Raw genomic sequence first — 17,822 nt, 5'->3', positions numbered from 1 at the left:
ATGTTTGCGACACACTTGTCACAAAAAAAAAATAAGATATTTAAATGAATATTTAACACCGCTTACTGATATTTATTAATTTATTATTATTGAAAATTCAAAATATCTAACAATTTACACAGACTATTTATGTATTTTATTTCTTCTCTTGTTTTAATTCTTATTCTGTTCTTGTCCAGAATTGTCTAAATATTAAAACAAAAACAAAGAACATATCTATGATGTACATACCTGTGATGAAACAAAAATATCACATTCCAAAAATCACATAAATTGATCAATTAGTTTTATTTTTATAAAGAAAATAATTTTTAAGTAGTTAATGAGTATTTGTAGGCATTACAACAAATATCTCCCCTTGTTTCTTGAGATTGTTTGCAAAATAGTGATGCGAGACAGTCGCTCGCAGGTTACTCATGAAATTTAATTTTTTCATTTGAAAATAATGCTACAAATTCATATTTTTTATGTGTTTGTTAAGAAATATCTTAATACACAAATTGTTTAGACTGAAATTTATCATGGTAAAACAAAGAAAAAACCAGGGAGGAAGAAAAAAATTAAAAAGAAAAACAATCTAAATCAAACGGACCCCCCCCCCCCCACACCCACTCCTTTTAATATTACTTTCCTTTCTCCCTCATCCCCTTTGTTCGTTCATGTCTGCCAACAAATGACCATCTTTCCCTATCTGTATCCCTTTTTTCTATGTTACCAGACAACGCAATCAAATTTATTGCTAAAAATAACCTTTTAATCTTGTGAGGTTATAACTTAGTAACAGTTTTTAAAATATTTTTTTAAAACTGGACTACAGGTATTTCAGATCTCAATCCAAATTGCTTTTCTCTTCATTTTCCAAATTAAACGCTTAAAGAAAAAAAGCAGACTTTTTTTACCAAATGAGATTTTAACTACAGATCGAAACCTTGTCATACCAGTGTAGCAAAGCCTGTACATGTCTGTATAAATAAATTAGTGTTGGGACGATTAATCGGAAAAATCAGAACTTTTGGGATATCGGAAAGATTTGAGCCTATTTTCCGATGCCAAAACCGATTCCTTAAATTATCTTTTTTATTTGATTTTGGTTTAAGAAACATCTTCCACTGCTTGTAGTAATGATAGAATAATAAATATTTATTGATTTAAACTTCCAGTAAGACTGAAATCTATAGATCACCTTCTCACAAATGTGTTTTACGTTTGAGAAAATATATGCACATTTAAGATGTGTTTTTACAGTAATCGGGACAAAAATAACACTTTTATAGTTAAATATTTAGCGATTTATAAAGAATTGGAATCGGTAATTGTATCGGAATCGGGAATTTAGTACGGAATTGGTACTTGTATCAGAATCGGGGGAAAAGTAATGGAATTGTCACATCACTAAAATAAATATTGATATAAATAGCTCTATTTGTTAGTGAGAACTTTTATATAAACCCAATCGATATTTTTTAAAATTTATTTTATCCTATGAATACATTCTTAACCTGAACTATATATAATATTAGAATTTTCAGAATTTAAAATGATATAATTATTTCCACAGTCAAACAACCTCGCAGCTCACACAAGCTATGACAGCCAACAAACCGAAGTCCAAGACTCTAGTTTCACCCTCATTTGAGCTCATCAGTCGAACATATTCAAACTCTGGATTCCAAATGCGGATCTCTTGTATGCAAAATGAGTATGTAGAGAACGAGGTCGCCTTTTAACGTAGTTGGTGAAATCATCCTCTTTTGTTAAGTTGGAGGTTGAAGAATAAAGTCTCATGGTCCCCTATGCCAAATAACAAGGACACGAAATATGTTGATATTATGAATACAACAAATTTATTTGCAACATAATTACAATTTAAAAGTTATAAAAGTTTGTCGCAAAAGACGAATGAGTAAAGTTACTTGCGTTTAGGCCTCAAGATTCTTTGATGAGAATTTGAACGGCAGCCTGGTTGTCGCCAGAACTGAGACATGTTTTTAGTCACTTCTGCATTGTTTGGAAGTCCAGCGGAAAGAGAAAGAGAGAAGGAAGCAAATACAGAAATGAGGTGTTATGCCCCCTTGTAGCAAACAATTATATTGCCAGAGTTAAAGGGCGATAATCGTGTTTGCCTTAAGGTCATCCGTTTGTGTTTCCACTTGTGCGGAGAACTCAGTTCCCATAAATACCGGTCCTGGATATGACCTTAAACTATATCCAGTGGTGAGGCCCCAGCTTGTGGGCTTTGGGGAGTGTGGAGCCACCCTTTAATTACCATTGCTCCCAGGTCCACTCTGACCCGGAGTGGTAGTACCTGTTAGGGTCCCAACTAAGGGTTAAATAGAAACCGACGTGAAAACAACAAATATATTCTATTAAAAAAATTTTTTCTCCAAAATCTTTGGATTCGGCATTAAATAACCCAAAAAGGGTTGATATGCCGTAAAGCAAAACCAACCAACCCATAAGTACCAAATTTCTTGCGAGATGAGTACCCTATTTTGCATGCAAGAGACTTGGATATATTCGACTGATGAGTCTAAATGAGGGCAAAATTTGAATCTTCAACTTTAGTTTGTTGGTTTAGATGGCTTGTGTGAGCTGCAACGTTGTTTGGCTGTGGAAATATATAAATAAGCTATACAGCATAATCACGTTAACACATCAGTTTCCTTTAGATCACTGAAGTTAAGCAATGTTGAGCCTCGTCAGTACTAAAATGGGTGACCATTATGAATTTCAGGTACTGTATGTATATGCTCACCGCTTATTGTTTCCAGTCATCCTGGACCCCCTCATTGCCACTGGACTTCAGCAGTGCCGATTCAGGAGAGTTTTGGTTGGAGATTGCGCAACCCCTGTTTCCTAATTACACATGCAGCTACCCTTACAGGAGATATCCATTGTCTCTTGAGAGTGAACGGAGGCATCATATTGAATGTAGATCTACCTTGTTGTAATAAAAGTGCATTATAAAAAGTTTTTTTTTTCTTTTTTCAGTATCAAGGTCTGACGGGTCTTCGTAATATTGGTAACACATGCTACATGAATTCCATCATCCAGTGTTTGAGCAACACATTTGCACTCGTCAAGTATTTCCTGAACGACTCTTACCTCTATGATGTCAACAGGTTAGTTCCTCCCATTCCTCTGTCTCCTCTCTCATCCCTACTCTCTCTGACGTAATGCATATCATTGCAGATTATGCCGTTGGTTATGCTGACTTGAAAACAGATCAGATATGTACTAATTACCGTTGGAAATTATGGGAAAAGTAAAAGCAACATAAAATAATTTTTTTTTTTATTTCCCCTTAAATATGATTTTTTTTTTTTTTTTTTTACATTTTGGTAAATAAAAACAAATTTTTTTTTATTTACCCCCAAATAAATAAAAACAAAATTTACCCCCAAGTAAATAAAAACAAAATGTTTTTTTTTTTTTATTTACCCTCAAATAAGATATATTGCCACTGAGATTTAAGAGGCTATTGTGAATTAGGAATTATATCAGAAGTAGCATCCTAAGTAGGGAGTTGTGCAGCGAGATGTTTTTTCACATTATATATATCCAGTAGTTTCTTTCCCAGAACCGCTAGACTTTGGAATTCCCTTCGGGGTTCCTGCTTCCCCAACTGTTCTGACATGCAGAAGTTCAAGTGTAACGTGAACTGACATCTTGCTGCCCAACTCCCCACATAGTACCCCTGTAGCTTATGTCCCTGATAGTAGCCCCCTACATCAAAGTAGGAATGTGCCTTGTTTGGGGTGAAAATGTAATAAAAAAAATTTAAAAAAAAAATTTAAATTTTCGCATGTTGATACAGTCAGGGAAACAAACAAGCAATTTGAGGAAAGAATATATTAGAGTATAAAGCCTTCTATTGTGAAGGGGTCTGATTTTGCTGATTGTCAGGGCAATTGGGTATATTTAGGTTGAAGGAACACAAATACAGATATAAAATATATCATGGATCGTAAATATTTCTCATTTCTTACTTGTGATGGCATTCTAGCAAACTATTCAGCCAATTTTGGGTCTAAACATTTAAAATTTTACATAAAGGGTATTCAGATATGCAACAAGCTTTATAATCAGTTTTGGGGTGAAAATTTGGCGTCCAAGAGGTCAAAGTTTACAGAGTTGACCTTTGCAGATTCTGTAAAACTCCTCTGCCAATTTTGGGTCTAAACACTTGAAATTTTAGATGTAGGTTACCTGGACATGAGTTAAACTTTTTAATATATATATACGTATGCATATAAAGTTATGAACAGCACATAGGGCCCGAGCAAAGCCGGGCTGAACTACAAAACAAAACTAAACCAATTCTTTAGCATTAAATAACCCGAAAGGGTTGATATGCTGGTAAGATAAACAAATAAACAAAACCTCATTGTACACCAAAGATGGAAGGACTGGTTATAACTTCCAGAGAAACTCTGACCATTGTGAGCCACATCCTCTGTTGACTACCACTCTTCTTGCGCCATCCCAGTAACGGTTTTGGTGCTATCGCATTATAGGGCTGTGATAACAGAATATTCTTTTCATTGTTTTGACCCTCGAGTATATATCAGCTAATATTTTATGTTTTTATATAGAGTGATGTGGTTCTCGGTTGATTAACTGTGTCAGATATATACTCGAGAATTAAAACAATGAAAAGAATATGCTGTTGTCACAACCCTAGTATATGGTATAATCACGTTGACACACCGGTTCCTGCTGGATCACTGAAGTTAAGCAACGATGAACCTAGCCAGTACCAGATTGGTGACCATTTGGGACTTCCAGGTACTGTATGTGCTCTCCGCTTATCTTGACATTGTTTCCAGTCATCCTGGACCTCTCTTTGCCACTGGACTCAAGCAATGCCGATTAAGGAGAGGTGTGGTTGGAGATTGTACGACTCTTGCCACACAATTTTAAGACTGAATGGAGGCATCGAAAACAGCCCTAGTTATGAATCAGGTGGAGGAGTACTGAGGGCTTTCCCAAATCATCAGAGCTGCTTGATAAGGAGTACTTCCTCAAGTCTGCATTGTGCGTGGAACGTGGACTTCTCATTTCTATAGACAGATTTTAGTTTTTACTTTTGATGTTTCGTTCATGAAAATAACAATACCATTAATAAATACATTGTTAATTTCTGTCCATTGAATATTTTGATATGACCATATTGTTTGATTCAAATAAAATATTTTTCTTTTAGAAACAGCGTGTTGGGAGACCGTGGAGAAGTTGTGGATGAGTTTGCAGTCATTTTAAAGGCTCTTTGGAATTGCCAGTACAAGTGCATCACACCACGTGATTTTAAGGTAAGGCCATTCGACTTGCAGATTATACCATTCTAAACAGGCTACTTCAACTGTTCTATATCTTCTAATCCCAAAACTCTTTAATGTGACCATACCACTAAAGTCTCCTGTTCTGCATACATCTAACATTGTTCAGATTTAATCTTCTCTAAGATCATCAGAACTAGACCTGTCTTGAAGATTCCCATTACACATTGATCAGTTATAGTCAACTAATGTATTTTCTAACTTCTCGTGTAGCTGCTACCGGAAGCAGTGACAAAGCAAATCAGTTTCTTCACTTTTATTGTTCTTCAGTATTTCTATTGTGAAGCGGTTTATTGAAATAAAATATAAGAAAAGGACTTTATTGAAAAGTATACATTAAAAATTAATAAAAATATATAAAAAGATAAAAATAACACAATTAGTCTTTATTTGCACTTTTAATAAGAAAATGTAAAAAAAAGTTTTTATTTTATTTGAAATGTTATAAGAAATATGTTTATGAAATTATAAAAATAAGTTTTTTTTTAATTTTAAAAATAAAAGTTTTTTTTATTTGAATTTATATAATATATATACGTTTATGAAAGTTTAAAAATAAAATGATTAAAATCAAAATAACAATTTATGGACGTGAGAGAAAAATACGAAAGGACTGATTTGCCTTGTCACCATTTTAGGAAGTACGTTAGTTGACTATAACCCTAATATTTTTGACAGTTCAGAGGTCAATAATTTGCAACAAAAATTATACAGATAAAAATAACACAATTAGTCTTTATTTGCATTTTTAATAAGAAAATTGAAAGTTTTTATTTTATTTGAAATGTTATAAGAAATAGGTTTATGAAATTATAAGCTTTTTTTTTTTAAATTTAAAAAAAGTTTTTATTTTATTTGAAATGTTATAAGAAATAGGTTTATGAAATTATAAGCTTTTTTTTTAAATTTAAAAAGTTTTTATTTTATTTGAAATGTTATAAGAAATAGGTTTATGAAATTATAAGCTTTTTTTTGTTTTTAAATTTAAAAAAAGTTTTTATTTTATTTGAAATGTTATAAGAAATAGGTTTATGAAATTATAAGCTTTTTTTTTTTTAAATTTAAAAAAAGTTTTTATTTTATTTGAAATGTTATAAGAAATAGGTTTATGAAATTATAAGCTTTTTTTTAAAATTTAAAAAGTTTTTATTTTATTTGAAATGTTATAAGAAATAGGTTTATGAAATTATAAGCTTTTTTTTTTTAAATTTAAAAAAAGTTTTTATTTTATTTGAAATGTTATAAGAAATAGGTTTATGAAATTATAACTTTTTTTTTAAATTTAAAAAAGTTTTTATTTTATTTGAAATGTTATAAGAAATAGGTTTATGAAATTATAAGCTTTTTTTTTAAATTTAAAAAGTTTTTATTTTATTTGAAATGTTATAAGAAATAGGTTTATGAAATTATAAGCTTTTTTTTTTAAATTTAAAAAAAAGTTTTTATTTTATTTGAAATGTTATAAGAAATAGGTTTATGAAATTATAAGCTTTTTTTTTTAAATTTAAAAAAGTTTTTATTTTATTTGAAATGTTATAAGAAATAGGTTTATGAAATTATAAGCTTTTTTTTTTAAATTTAAAAAAAGTTTTTATTTTATTTGAAATGTTATAAGAAATAGGTTTATGAAATTATAAGCTTTTTTTTTTTTAAATTTAAAAAAAGTTTTTATTTTATTTGAAATGTTATAAGAAATAAGTTTATGAAATTATAAGCTTTTTTTTTTAAATTTAAAAAAAGTTTTTATTTTATTTGAAATGTTATAAGAAATAGGTTTATGAAATTATAAGCTTTTTTTTTTTTTAAATTTAAAAAAAAGTTTTTATTTTATTTGAAATGTTATAAGAAATAGGTTTATGAAATTATAAGCTTTTTTTTTAATTTAAAAAAAGTTTTTATTTTATTTGAAATGTTATAAGAAATAGGTTTATGAAATTATAAGCTTTTTTTTTTAAATTTAAAGTTTTTATTTTATTTGAAATGTTATAAGAAAGAGGTTTATGAAATTATAAGCTTTTTTTTTTAAATTTAAAAAAAGTTTTTATTTTATTTGAAATGTTATAAGAAATAGGTTTATGAAATTATAAGCTTTTTTTTTTAAATTTAAAAAAAGTTTTTATTTTATTTGAAATGTTATAAGAAATAGGTTTATGAAATTATAAGCTTTTTTTTTAAATTTAAAAAAAGTTTTTATTTTATTTGAAATGTTATAAGAAATAGGTTTATGAAATTATAAGCTTTTTTTTTTTTTAAATTTAAAAAAAGTTTTTATTTTATTTGAAATGTTATAAGAAATAGGTTTATGAAATTATAAGCTTTTTTTTTAAATTTAAAAAAAAAAAGTTTTTTGTTTGAATCTATATGATAAATATATATTTATGAAAGTTAAAAAAATAAAATTATTAGAATCAAAATAACAATTTATAGTCGTGAGAGAAAAAAGCGAAAAGATTTACCTTCTCATTGCTTTTAGCTGACTAATATTTCTGACAGTTCAGTGTTCGATAATTTTTTCCTTTTTCCTTTTTCAGAATACAGTTGGTAAATATGCCCCGATGTTTGCTGGTTTTGATCAGCATGACTCGCAAGAATTTCTCACTTTCCTACTGGATCAGTTGCACGAAGGATTGAACAAGGTTAATTACGATCAACTTTAAGCTTAACATTTTGCTTTCTCATGTGAATGAATGTGAAAGTCTTTTTCCTCCTTTTATATATACTATACTAGCGGGGGGGGGGACCCGGCGTTGCCCAGGTGTTTGGAAGTGTGTGTAGTTTTGGGTAAATCCAAACTCCAAATTTATTTATTTAACTGTTGACAGGTGGCAGCAATAAAAGTTAAAATAAAAAAAAAAAGTTTTGGTAGGTGAGTATGGGGATTGAACCTGAACCCTTGAGGCAAAGTTGGAAATTAAAGTGTGAAAAAACGCCGTACGCCGTTAACCACTGGGCCACGGAGACATACATAGGAAACATGTATGAATTTATTTATTTAACTGTTGACAGGTGGCAGCAATAAAACTTAACCCTGCTGCTTCTATTTGACCTAATTATTGAGGTCAAATAGAAGTCACGCAGTTAACTTGGGTTTGTTTACAACTTTGACTGGTTTTTTCCCCAACAGATGTTGGGGAGGGGGAAAGCAGCTCCCCATTTTCCAGACTGATTAGCAATTGTCTGATATAAGAGGACTTTGCCCCCACATTCATCAAAGCTGATTGCTTCTGGACGTTTCCCGGTGCAATTGCCGGAACAACGCCTTAGCTTTGAATTAGTTTTGCTTTTTATACGAAAAAGTTGAACGAACACAAGACAGGCTGAAATAGAATAATTTTGTAAAAGTCGATGTAAATACGCGCTTTCCCAAATCCTTGATATTATTATCTACGGCTTATATAAATACTTGTAAGTGATCGTCCCCCCCCCCCCCCCCCCCGAGACCGTGTGCGAGAAAAGCCTTTGCGAGACATACACGAAATGGTCACACACATTTTGCCTTATTTATATATAAATATATATATAGATTAACATCAAAAGAATTTGTTTATTTAATTCTTTATTTTGAAATTCTGTGTTGCAATACTTTTTATATGAATGGAGTGTATGGTTAAAGAAATTTGGAAGATTCTATTTATAGGCACTGGCGATAGGAACTGACCAATCAAATAGATCCACGTTCTGCTAGCAACCAATCGGAATTGCTCCATAAAAATATTGGATCTTTTAGAATTCCCACAAATAATTTTCCATGTCCACATGAGAAAAATCTTTGCTTTTTGCCTGCAAAATGTTAAAGTCCAAGGCTTATACAGATCAGCTACCCACCAAAAACTATTTTTCATCTTCAGCACTCGTACAGATTAACTAACTACCAAAAACCTTTTTTCATCTCTAAGACTTGTACAGATCAGCTACGCACTGAAAACTCTTTCATCTCTAGGACTTATACAGATTAGCTACCCATCAGAAACTCTTCTGAAATTAAACATGGCTTTCAATCTAAAAAATATTAATTTACAAACATTAGTATTCTTAATTTACATATTTTATAAAATTTTAATAAATTAATACCTTTGTAATTTGCATTCTAATATTTTCTTATATATATATATGAAATAGTTTTGTTGATAGTAATATTATAATTATTAATGATATTAATTAAAGCAATTTACATTATTTGACTTTATATTGAGGATTGTTACCGTCTTAACAATCTTTCTAACCAGAATATTTTATTTTTCCTGTAAAAACTTTCCTCTCCATACTACAAGATATGGCTGTTTGAATATACTGGCTTCCTGATCTAAAATGCATCAAATATTGTTATTGTTCTTTTCCTCTCCCTTTGCAAAACTGAATCATGTTCTGTAAAATTTTTTACAAAACAACCAAACCAAACTCAATGACTAAATATTTGAATATATAAACAACTTGGAGCAAAAAAAAAAAAAATTACTGGATTCGGCATTAAATAACTTGAAAAGAATAGAAGTACTGTAAAAAAAAAAAAAAAAAAACTCCATGAATAAATATTTGAATATAAAAAGAACTTGAAGCATAAAAGTTTTTTCCAAAATGATTGGATTCGGCATGAAATAGTCTGAAAAGGATAGAAGTACCGTAAAACAAGAAACAAAAGAAGAACATATAACAAGCTGTACAGACCAGACATTACTAATGATTACTATATTGTCCAATTTCTACTGTACACTCTTTAACCCTTATCCTTGAGTGGCCTCTTGGCCTTGATAATGTGGCGATGCCTATGTAAAAAAAAAAAAAAAGAATCTGTACAGACCAGACAATTGGAAGAAGAACAATTGGATTTATAAGATCAAAAAATCCAACCTTGATTGCCCTTTGGGGCCCGTGGTGCAGTCGATAAAGATGCAAAATATTTACGATTCTGGGTGAGCGTTGAGCTTGAGGTAGCGGGTTCAATCCCACCCAAAGCCGGTCAGAGGATTAGTTGGCCAAAACCGTGGTGAGATGACAACAGCTATTGAAGGCAGCAATTGCTGTGGATGTACCTATTTACTATGCCTCCCCACGGGACAGAGTTAGACACCAGGGTCGTTTTTTAACGTGGAGAAAAGGTACAAAAATAAAAATTGTCTCAGTTGTGAAGGACCTCTCCTCCGCCGAAAGAGAACAAGAAACGGAAGTGCAGCATCTGAAGAACAGACACCACACCTTGATCTTGTCCCGAAGGCCAATTACTGTGGATGTAGTTGGAGGATTCGGTATTCTTATCCTGTCGTGGTTAACCTGACGAAGGCCAGAGGAATAATTGGCTGAAACGTCGTGAAAACAACAACTAAAAGATGAGGATAATAGTTCAAATAATTAAATAAAAAATTATATAATTTTCTAGTTTAAACTTTTCAAATGCTTGCAAAATTATATATACACCTGACAATTTTTTTGTTGTTCTCAAAATTAATACAGATGAATTTTGTCGACCTACAAGTTTATTTACAATTCACTGTTGGCCATTAATAGGAGAGAGAGAGAACAGAACAACTGTGTCAGGTGATGGATGACCTAGCTCTTTTTACTTTTTTTGTTTATATTAATCATGTCGTATAAAGATGTCAACCGACACTCCTGTTGATTGGTTGTTTTGTTAAACGGCATATCAACCCTTTTCAGGTTATTCAATGCCGAATCCAGTTATTTTGGAAATAGTTTTTATGCTTCAAGTTCTTTATATCTTCAAATATTTATTTCTAGAGTTTGGTTGTTTTATGGCATATCAACCCTTTTTGGGTTATTTAATGCCGAATCCAGTTATTTTGGAAACAGTATGTTGTATCCAGTTATTTTGTAGAAGGTTTTTATTCTTTAAGCTTTTTGTATCTTCAATCGCTAGTTTGTAGTGTTTGGTTTGGTTGTTTTATAGTGAATTTTATCGTTTTTGTTCCCTGTCCTGCAGAACATGAATGAGTTTTGCAATGGAAGAGGGAAAAGGGTTACACTATTAATGTTTGGTACATTTTAAGTTAGGAAATCAGTCAGGAAGTGGGGGAGATAGAAAGAAAGGGGAAATGGGAAGAAGGAAAATGGGGGATTGTTGATTTTGTTCTCGGTTTTACAGAACATAATTATGTTTTGCAAAAAGAAGTAGAAAGACAAAAAGCATCAATGTTAGATGCATTTCGTCTCAGGAAACCAATATCTTTAGACAGCCTAATCGGGTAACACCAGCGACATTCCTGGAATATTTAAAATATTTCCTTGTTCTTTTTTTATTTTGCATTATGCAATTTTAACTTCCTAACCTTTGTTTTCGGTGATATTTAAAATTCCGGTTATTTTTATAGAACACAAAAATTTAAATTGTCTGAAATGTGCGTGTGTGCACACCTCCGATTTTATCGGCGTCGCCCCGGCTCAATATCCAACACAATCAGAAGCCGGAATCACTCCATAAAACATAGTGGATCTTTTAGAATTCCTGCACATATTTTTTAGTGTCTACACAAGAAAAAATTTTGCTTTTCGTCTGCAAATTTTTACAATTCAAGACTTCTACGGATTGGCTATTCAGCTGGAAACTCTAGTCTCTGTCTTCAAACTTTTACAATTCAAAGCTGCTTTGGAGTGATACTGTCTGATACTACCAACATTTCTCTTCGCTTCTAAAACCAAAATGGTATACAACTTAAAAGTTTTGTTTATTTTTTTTTCTCCTTTTATTCAAATGCGGATAATATTTTTTTTTTTCGTTTCCAGGTAACTGAGCGAGTACCCGTGCCGGAACAAGATAACGAAAATATACCGGAAGAAATTGCTGCTGTCAAAGCTTGGGAATCTTATAAGAAACTAAACAAGTCTATTATTGTTGAACTGTTCCAGGTAAAAACCTATTGCTTCCCTGCACATTGCAACATGGTCATCTTCAAATCTAATGTCAACAAATACTCTTCAGTAATCAAATATTATCTCATTTATTATTTTCAGTTTTCTACTAATAATGTTATATTTATTGTTGTTTTTTTAGAGGCAGTAAACTTCAAATTAAAATAAACCACAGGAAAATATTTTATCATACAAATATGTGGTTTAGTTCAAAGATTTGGTATTTATAATTTAAATACAATTTTGGGCATATGGCCCTAAGGCTTGCACATCTAACATAATTAAGAGTTCCAATTTTCACAAACTCTACGAAAAACACCCGTCTAGCTGAATCCACTGTGACAAATTTCCCCCACTCTATATCTGTGCCTAAATCAAAACGCAGATTCCATGAACAAAGCTTCTTTCTTAGAAGTGCACGCCTGTGGAACTCTGTTCCGTCTGCCTGCTTCCCTCCGGACTACAACTTGGATGTCTTCAAGTCCAATGTTAACAAATTCCTAATGAACCGCCCCCTTAAGTAAACATTTCAGCAAATCTCCTCATTAACGTAATGTACTTGCAATAACCCTTATCCCTGAGTGGCTTCCGGGCCTTGATAAGTGGTGATCACTGTGTAAAAAAAAAAAAAAAAAAATTAGACTGTATTGTATCAGCATAGACTTTATATATCTCCAAACAAAGTTTTATATGTCTATTGTATCAGCATAGACTTTATATATCTCCAAACAAAGTTTTATATGCTTATTGTATCAGCATAGACTTTATATATCTCCAAACAAAGTTTTATATGTCTATTGTATCAGCATAGACTTTATATATCTCCAAACAAAGTTTTATATGTCTATTGTATCAGCATAGACTTTATATATCTCCAAACAAAGTTTTATATGTCTATTGTATCAGCATAGACTTTATATATCTCCAAACAAAGTTTTATATGTCTGTTGTATCAGCATAGACTTTATATATCTCCAAACAAAGTTTTATATGTCTATTGTATCAGCATAGACTTTATATATCTCCAAACAAAGTTTTATATGTCTATTGTATCAGCATAGACTTTATATATCTCCAAACAAAGTTTTATATGTCTATTGTATCAGCATAGACTTTATATATCTCCAAACAAAGTTTTATATGTCTATTGTATCAGCATAGACTTTATATATCTCCAAACAAAGTTTTATATGTCTATTGTATCAGCATAGACTTTATATATCTCCAAAGTTTTATATGTCAAATTTATCAGCATAGACTATATATCTCCAAACAAAGTTTTATATGTCTATTGTATACGCATAGACTTTATATATCTCCAAACAAAGTTTTATATGTCTATTGTATCAGCATAGACTTTATATATCTCCAAAGTTTTATATGTCAAATTTATCAGCATAGACTATATATCTCCAAACAAAGTTTTATATGTCTATTGTATCAGCATAGACTTTATATATCTCCAAACAAAGTTTTATATGTCTATTGTATCAGCATAGACTTTATATATCTCCAAACAAAGTTTTATATGTCTATTGTATCTGCATAGACTTTATATATCTCCAAACAAAGTTTTATATGTCTATTGTATCAGCATAGACTTTATATATCTCCAAACAAAGTTTTATATGTCTATTGTATCTGCATAGACTTTATATATCTCCAAACAAAGTTTTATATGTCTATTGTATCAGCATAGACTTTATATATCTCCAAACAAAGTTTTATATGTCTATTGTATCAGCATAGACTTTATATATCTCCAAACAAAGTTTTATATGTCTATTGTATCAGCATAGACTTTATATATCTCCAAACAAAGTTTTATATGTCTATTGTATCTGCATAGACTTTATATATCTCCAAACAAAGTTTTATATGTCTATTGTATCAGCATAGACTTTATATATCTCCAAACAAAGTTTTATATGCCTATTGTATCAGCATAAACTTTATATATCTCCAAACAAAGTTTTATATGTCTATTGTATCTGCATAGACTTTATATATCTCCAAACAAAGTTTTATATGCCTATTGTATCAGCATAGACTTTATATATCTCCAAACAAAGTTTTATATGCCTATTGTATCAGCATAAACTTTATATATCTCCAAAGTTTTATATGCCTATTGTATCAGCATAGACTTTATATATCTCCAAACAAAGTTTTATATGCCTATTGTATCAGCATAGACTTTATATATCTCCAAACAAAGTTTTATATGCCTATTGTATCAGCATAACTTTATATATCTCCAAACAAAGTTTTATATGTCTATTGTATCAGCATAGACTTTATATATCTCCAAACAAAGTGTTATATGCCTATTGTATCAGCATAGACTTTATATATCTCCAAACAAAATAATCTGATGAAGTTAAATCTCACAAACGAGATCTGTTTCATGAAAGTATCTGTCTATCAAATGTTTTCTTTAGTAAATTAATTGTATCGCGTGCTGTGGGGCATGTGGCGCTATCCTGTTGAAACCACATGATGAATTGCCAATCCAGGCTGAGCTTAAAGTAACCGAGAGTTGCCAAATCTGCAGTTAAAGAAAATAGAGTTGTCAATTTAAAGTTTTCTGCCTCTAAAAAGTACCCTATATATATATATATATATATATATATATATATATATATATATATATATATATATACACACACACACATATATATGAAATAAAGAGATGCAGTGTTTACATGATATAAGCAATGGTAAACTTCAATCTAATATAAATACCAGTATTCATATATAGATATTTTAATCCCAACCAAATAAAAAAGCTCAATACATCCACAATAGGGAGTAGAGCTTATTATAAGAGAAAAGAAATTTAAACTGTAAGTTGAAATTTACAATTAAGATAAGTTTGTTGGAGTATTCGGTCGAGCAATAAATTTGATTGTAAATTTCAACTTATAGTTTTAATTTCTTTTCTCCTTATATATATATATATATATATATATATATATATATATATATATATATATGTATATTTTATTTGGGGTACAAAATTTATATATGATGGAGAAGAGAGTTCTCAGGTATGAAAGAACTTTCTTCTCCGTCATATATATATATATATATATATGTGTGTGTGTATAAGGAATGAAAAAATACCAGCGGTGGTTGACGTTATGTTATGAGAAAAATAGAAAAAACCGAATGAAATTATTAAAGAATCAACGTTTCGTCCTTATTTCAGAGGACATCTTCATCTTTTTCGCACGATCTATGACTTTTTCTTTTCTTACATTTTTATTATTTTTTATTTCAATTATCCTGAAGATGTCCTCTGAAATAAGGACGAAACGTTGATTTTTTAATAATTTCATTCGGTTTTTTCTATTTTTCTCATAACATATATATATATATATATATATATATATATATATATATATATATATGACTCTTTATTTGTTTTTTACATAAGCAGTAATATGTTGCTACACAGTCGTGAGCATGTTTCGGTCAGCTAGTAACTAGAGACCTCTTCAGGCGATACAGCTTATACGAAAACAAAGTTTACAATGAAAATATCAGGTCTTTCTCATCACCGGAGTTTAAATATTGTGAAAAATAAGATTTGGTTGTATGTAAATAAGATCCAATAGGGGTGCGGATTTGAGTCTGTGTTTAGATATAGGAATGAATGGGAAAGATGGGGGTTAAAGGTAGAGGTAATGGAATACTTGAAAGAAAGGTATTTTGTATTTGATGGCCGGCCTCAATCTTAAACATACTAGTGTGTATAGGTTCAAACAGTAGGGGAATGTGAATTTGACATATTTATGCTAAAAGGGGTTTCAGATTTAATCGGAGCTATTCAGTTAGAATTTATCTCGTATATTCCTGCCCCACCAGTATCATTCCTACACACATCAGTGAAGAGATTAAGAAGTAAGGAAGAAAAGGAAAAGACACAAGGGTGACACGGAGAAAAGAAAAAAGAAAGATTATCTGTATGTGGTGTATTGATGTTCTTACCGCAACTCTTATACTACAGAAAAGCTATCATCTTTAAGACTACTTAACGCAAACAAATAAAACGGAGTTAATAAACAGCCTAAACTTTAATTTTAACTTTTTGTTTGAATTGAAATAAGTAGTTTGCTCTACTATATTAAAACACTTTTAACCATAACTTTTAAATCACCAACTCTAAACTCTGACTAGTTTCAGCCTCTCACAACCAACAAGTACATTATAAATTTAAACAGTAAAGAATATGCACCATTATATAACATAAACTTATAGACTAACTCTGAAATATGTTTATTTATATCTACTCCAAATGAATAAAAAATGTGCATGTGTATATATATATATATATATATATATATAAGAACAAGTAGTTAATAAAACATGTTAAAAACACTTTGAAAAAGAGTTAAAAACATATTTAATTTTAAAATGGAAGCACAGAATAAGTGGATAATGTTTTTAACTTTTTCAAAATGGATAATGTTTTTAACTCTTTTTCAAAGTGTTTTTAACATGTTTTATTAACTACTTGTTCTTATTATAAGCTCTATTTCCTATTTGGTTTTATCGAGCATTTACATCTGGTTGAGATTACTTTATAAATATTAATTCCTCAATATTTATAATATACTTTAGTTTTGCCATCTTGGATTATTTTGGTAAACTTAACTATAATTCTTATTATTTATACATACATATATATATATATATATATATATATATATATATATATATATATATATATATATATGCATACATATATACGTGAATACTTTCAGATCAACTATCTAAACTTATTTTATATCTTGACTTATTTTATCCTTGCCATTTGTACTTTATCTTCTAATTTTTAAAATGAATTATTTTTTACATTTTAATTTTTTAATTTTACTGAAAAAATTTTCTTCCCACTATTCTTAACATTATTAATCAATAGAATGATTATTAAAAATTATTATCAATTATTATAAATATCACAGTCACCAACATGTTTATCCCCTGTTGCACCTCATATGTACCCGTGACAAAACAAAAATAACATATTCCAAAAATCATGTAAATTGATCAAAGAGTTTTATTTTTAAATAAAAAATAAATAAAATTTTATAAGTATTCAAAAAGTAACTGTTTTGCCTTCCATTTTGAAAAAACAATTTCAAGAAACAAAAGAAGGTAACTCATAAATAATTCATGCAAGATTTAAGAAGATAATTACAATTCATACTGTTTTTAATGGGACACAAGAATGTAGATTACCTGAAATGTGTATGTATGAACACCTCTGATTTTATTGGTGTCACCCCGGCTCAATATCCAAAACCAAACCGAAATTGCTCCATAAAACATAGTGGATCTTTTAGAATTCCTGCACATATCTTTTTGTGTCTACACAAGAAGGAATTTTTCTCTTTGTCTGCAAATTTTTATAATCCAATGCCTATAAATTACCATTAATCTTTTAAAAATGATTTTGTTTTGTAAAAATAAAGCTTCTTGACCATTTATGTGATTTTTAGAATATGATATTTTTGTTTTGTTACAGGAACGTGCATACAGATTTTTCTTTATTTTTTTATTTTTAATATGAGTTAATTCTGGCAAGAACCCAATGTTTTTCTGGAAAGAATTCTA

At 30.0% G+C, this 17,822-nt stretch overlaps 1 protein-coding gene across 1 annotated transcript in view; it reads left to right on the top strand.

Moving 5' to 3' along the window:
* Positions 1-17,822, top strand: part of LOC145266929 (ubiquitin carboxyl-terminal hydrolase 8-like) — a 140,578-nt gene that overhangs the window by 101,724 nt on the left and 21,032 nt on the right. Inside the window, exons 15-18 of the mRNA XM_080122728.1 lie at positions 2,992-3,122; positions 5,207-5,312; positions 7,871-7,975; positions 12,075-12,197. Of these exons, the coding sequence (XP_079978854.1) occupies positions 2,992-3,122; positions 5,207-5,312; positions 7,871-7,975; positions 12,075-12,197 (465 nt within the window). The remainder of the gene's footprint in view (positions 1-2,991; positions 3,123-5,206; positions 5,313-7,870; positions 7,976-12,074; positions 12,198-17,822) is intronic.

Source organism: Euprymna scolopes, chromosome 42 (genome assembly GCF_053919585.1).
Source record: "Euprymna scolopes isolate OS-2025 chromosome 42, ASM5391958v1, whole genome shotgun sequence".
Lineage (NCBI taxonomy): Eukaryota > Metazoa > Mollusca > Cephalopoda > Sepiida > Sepiolidae > Euprymna > Euprymna scolopes.
This window is presented reverse-complemented; position numbering and strand designations above follow the sequence as displayed.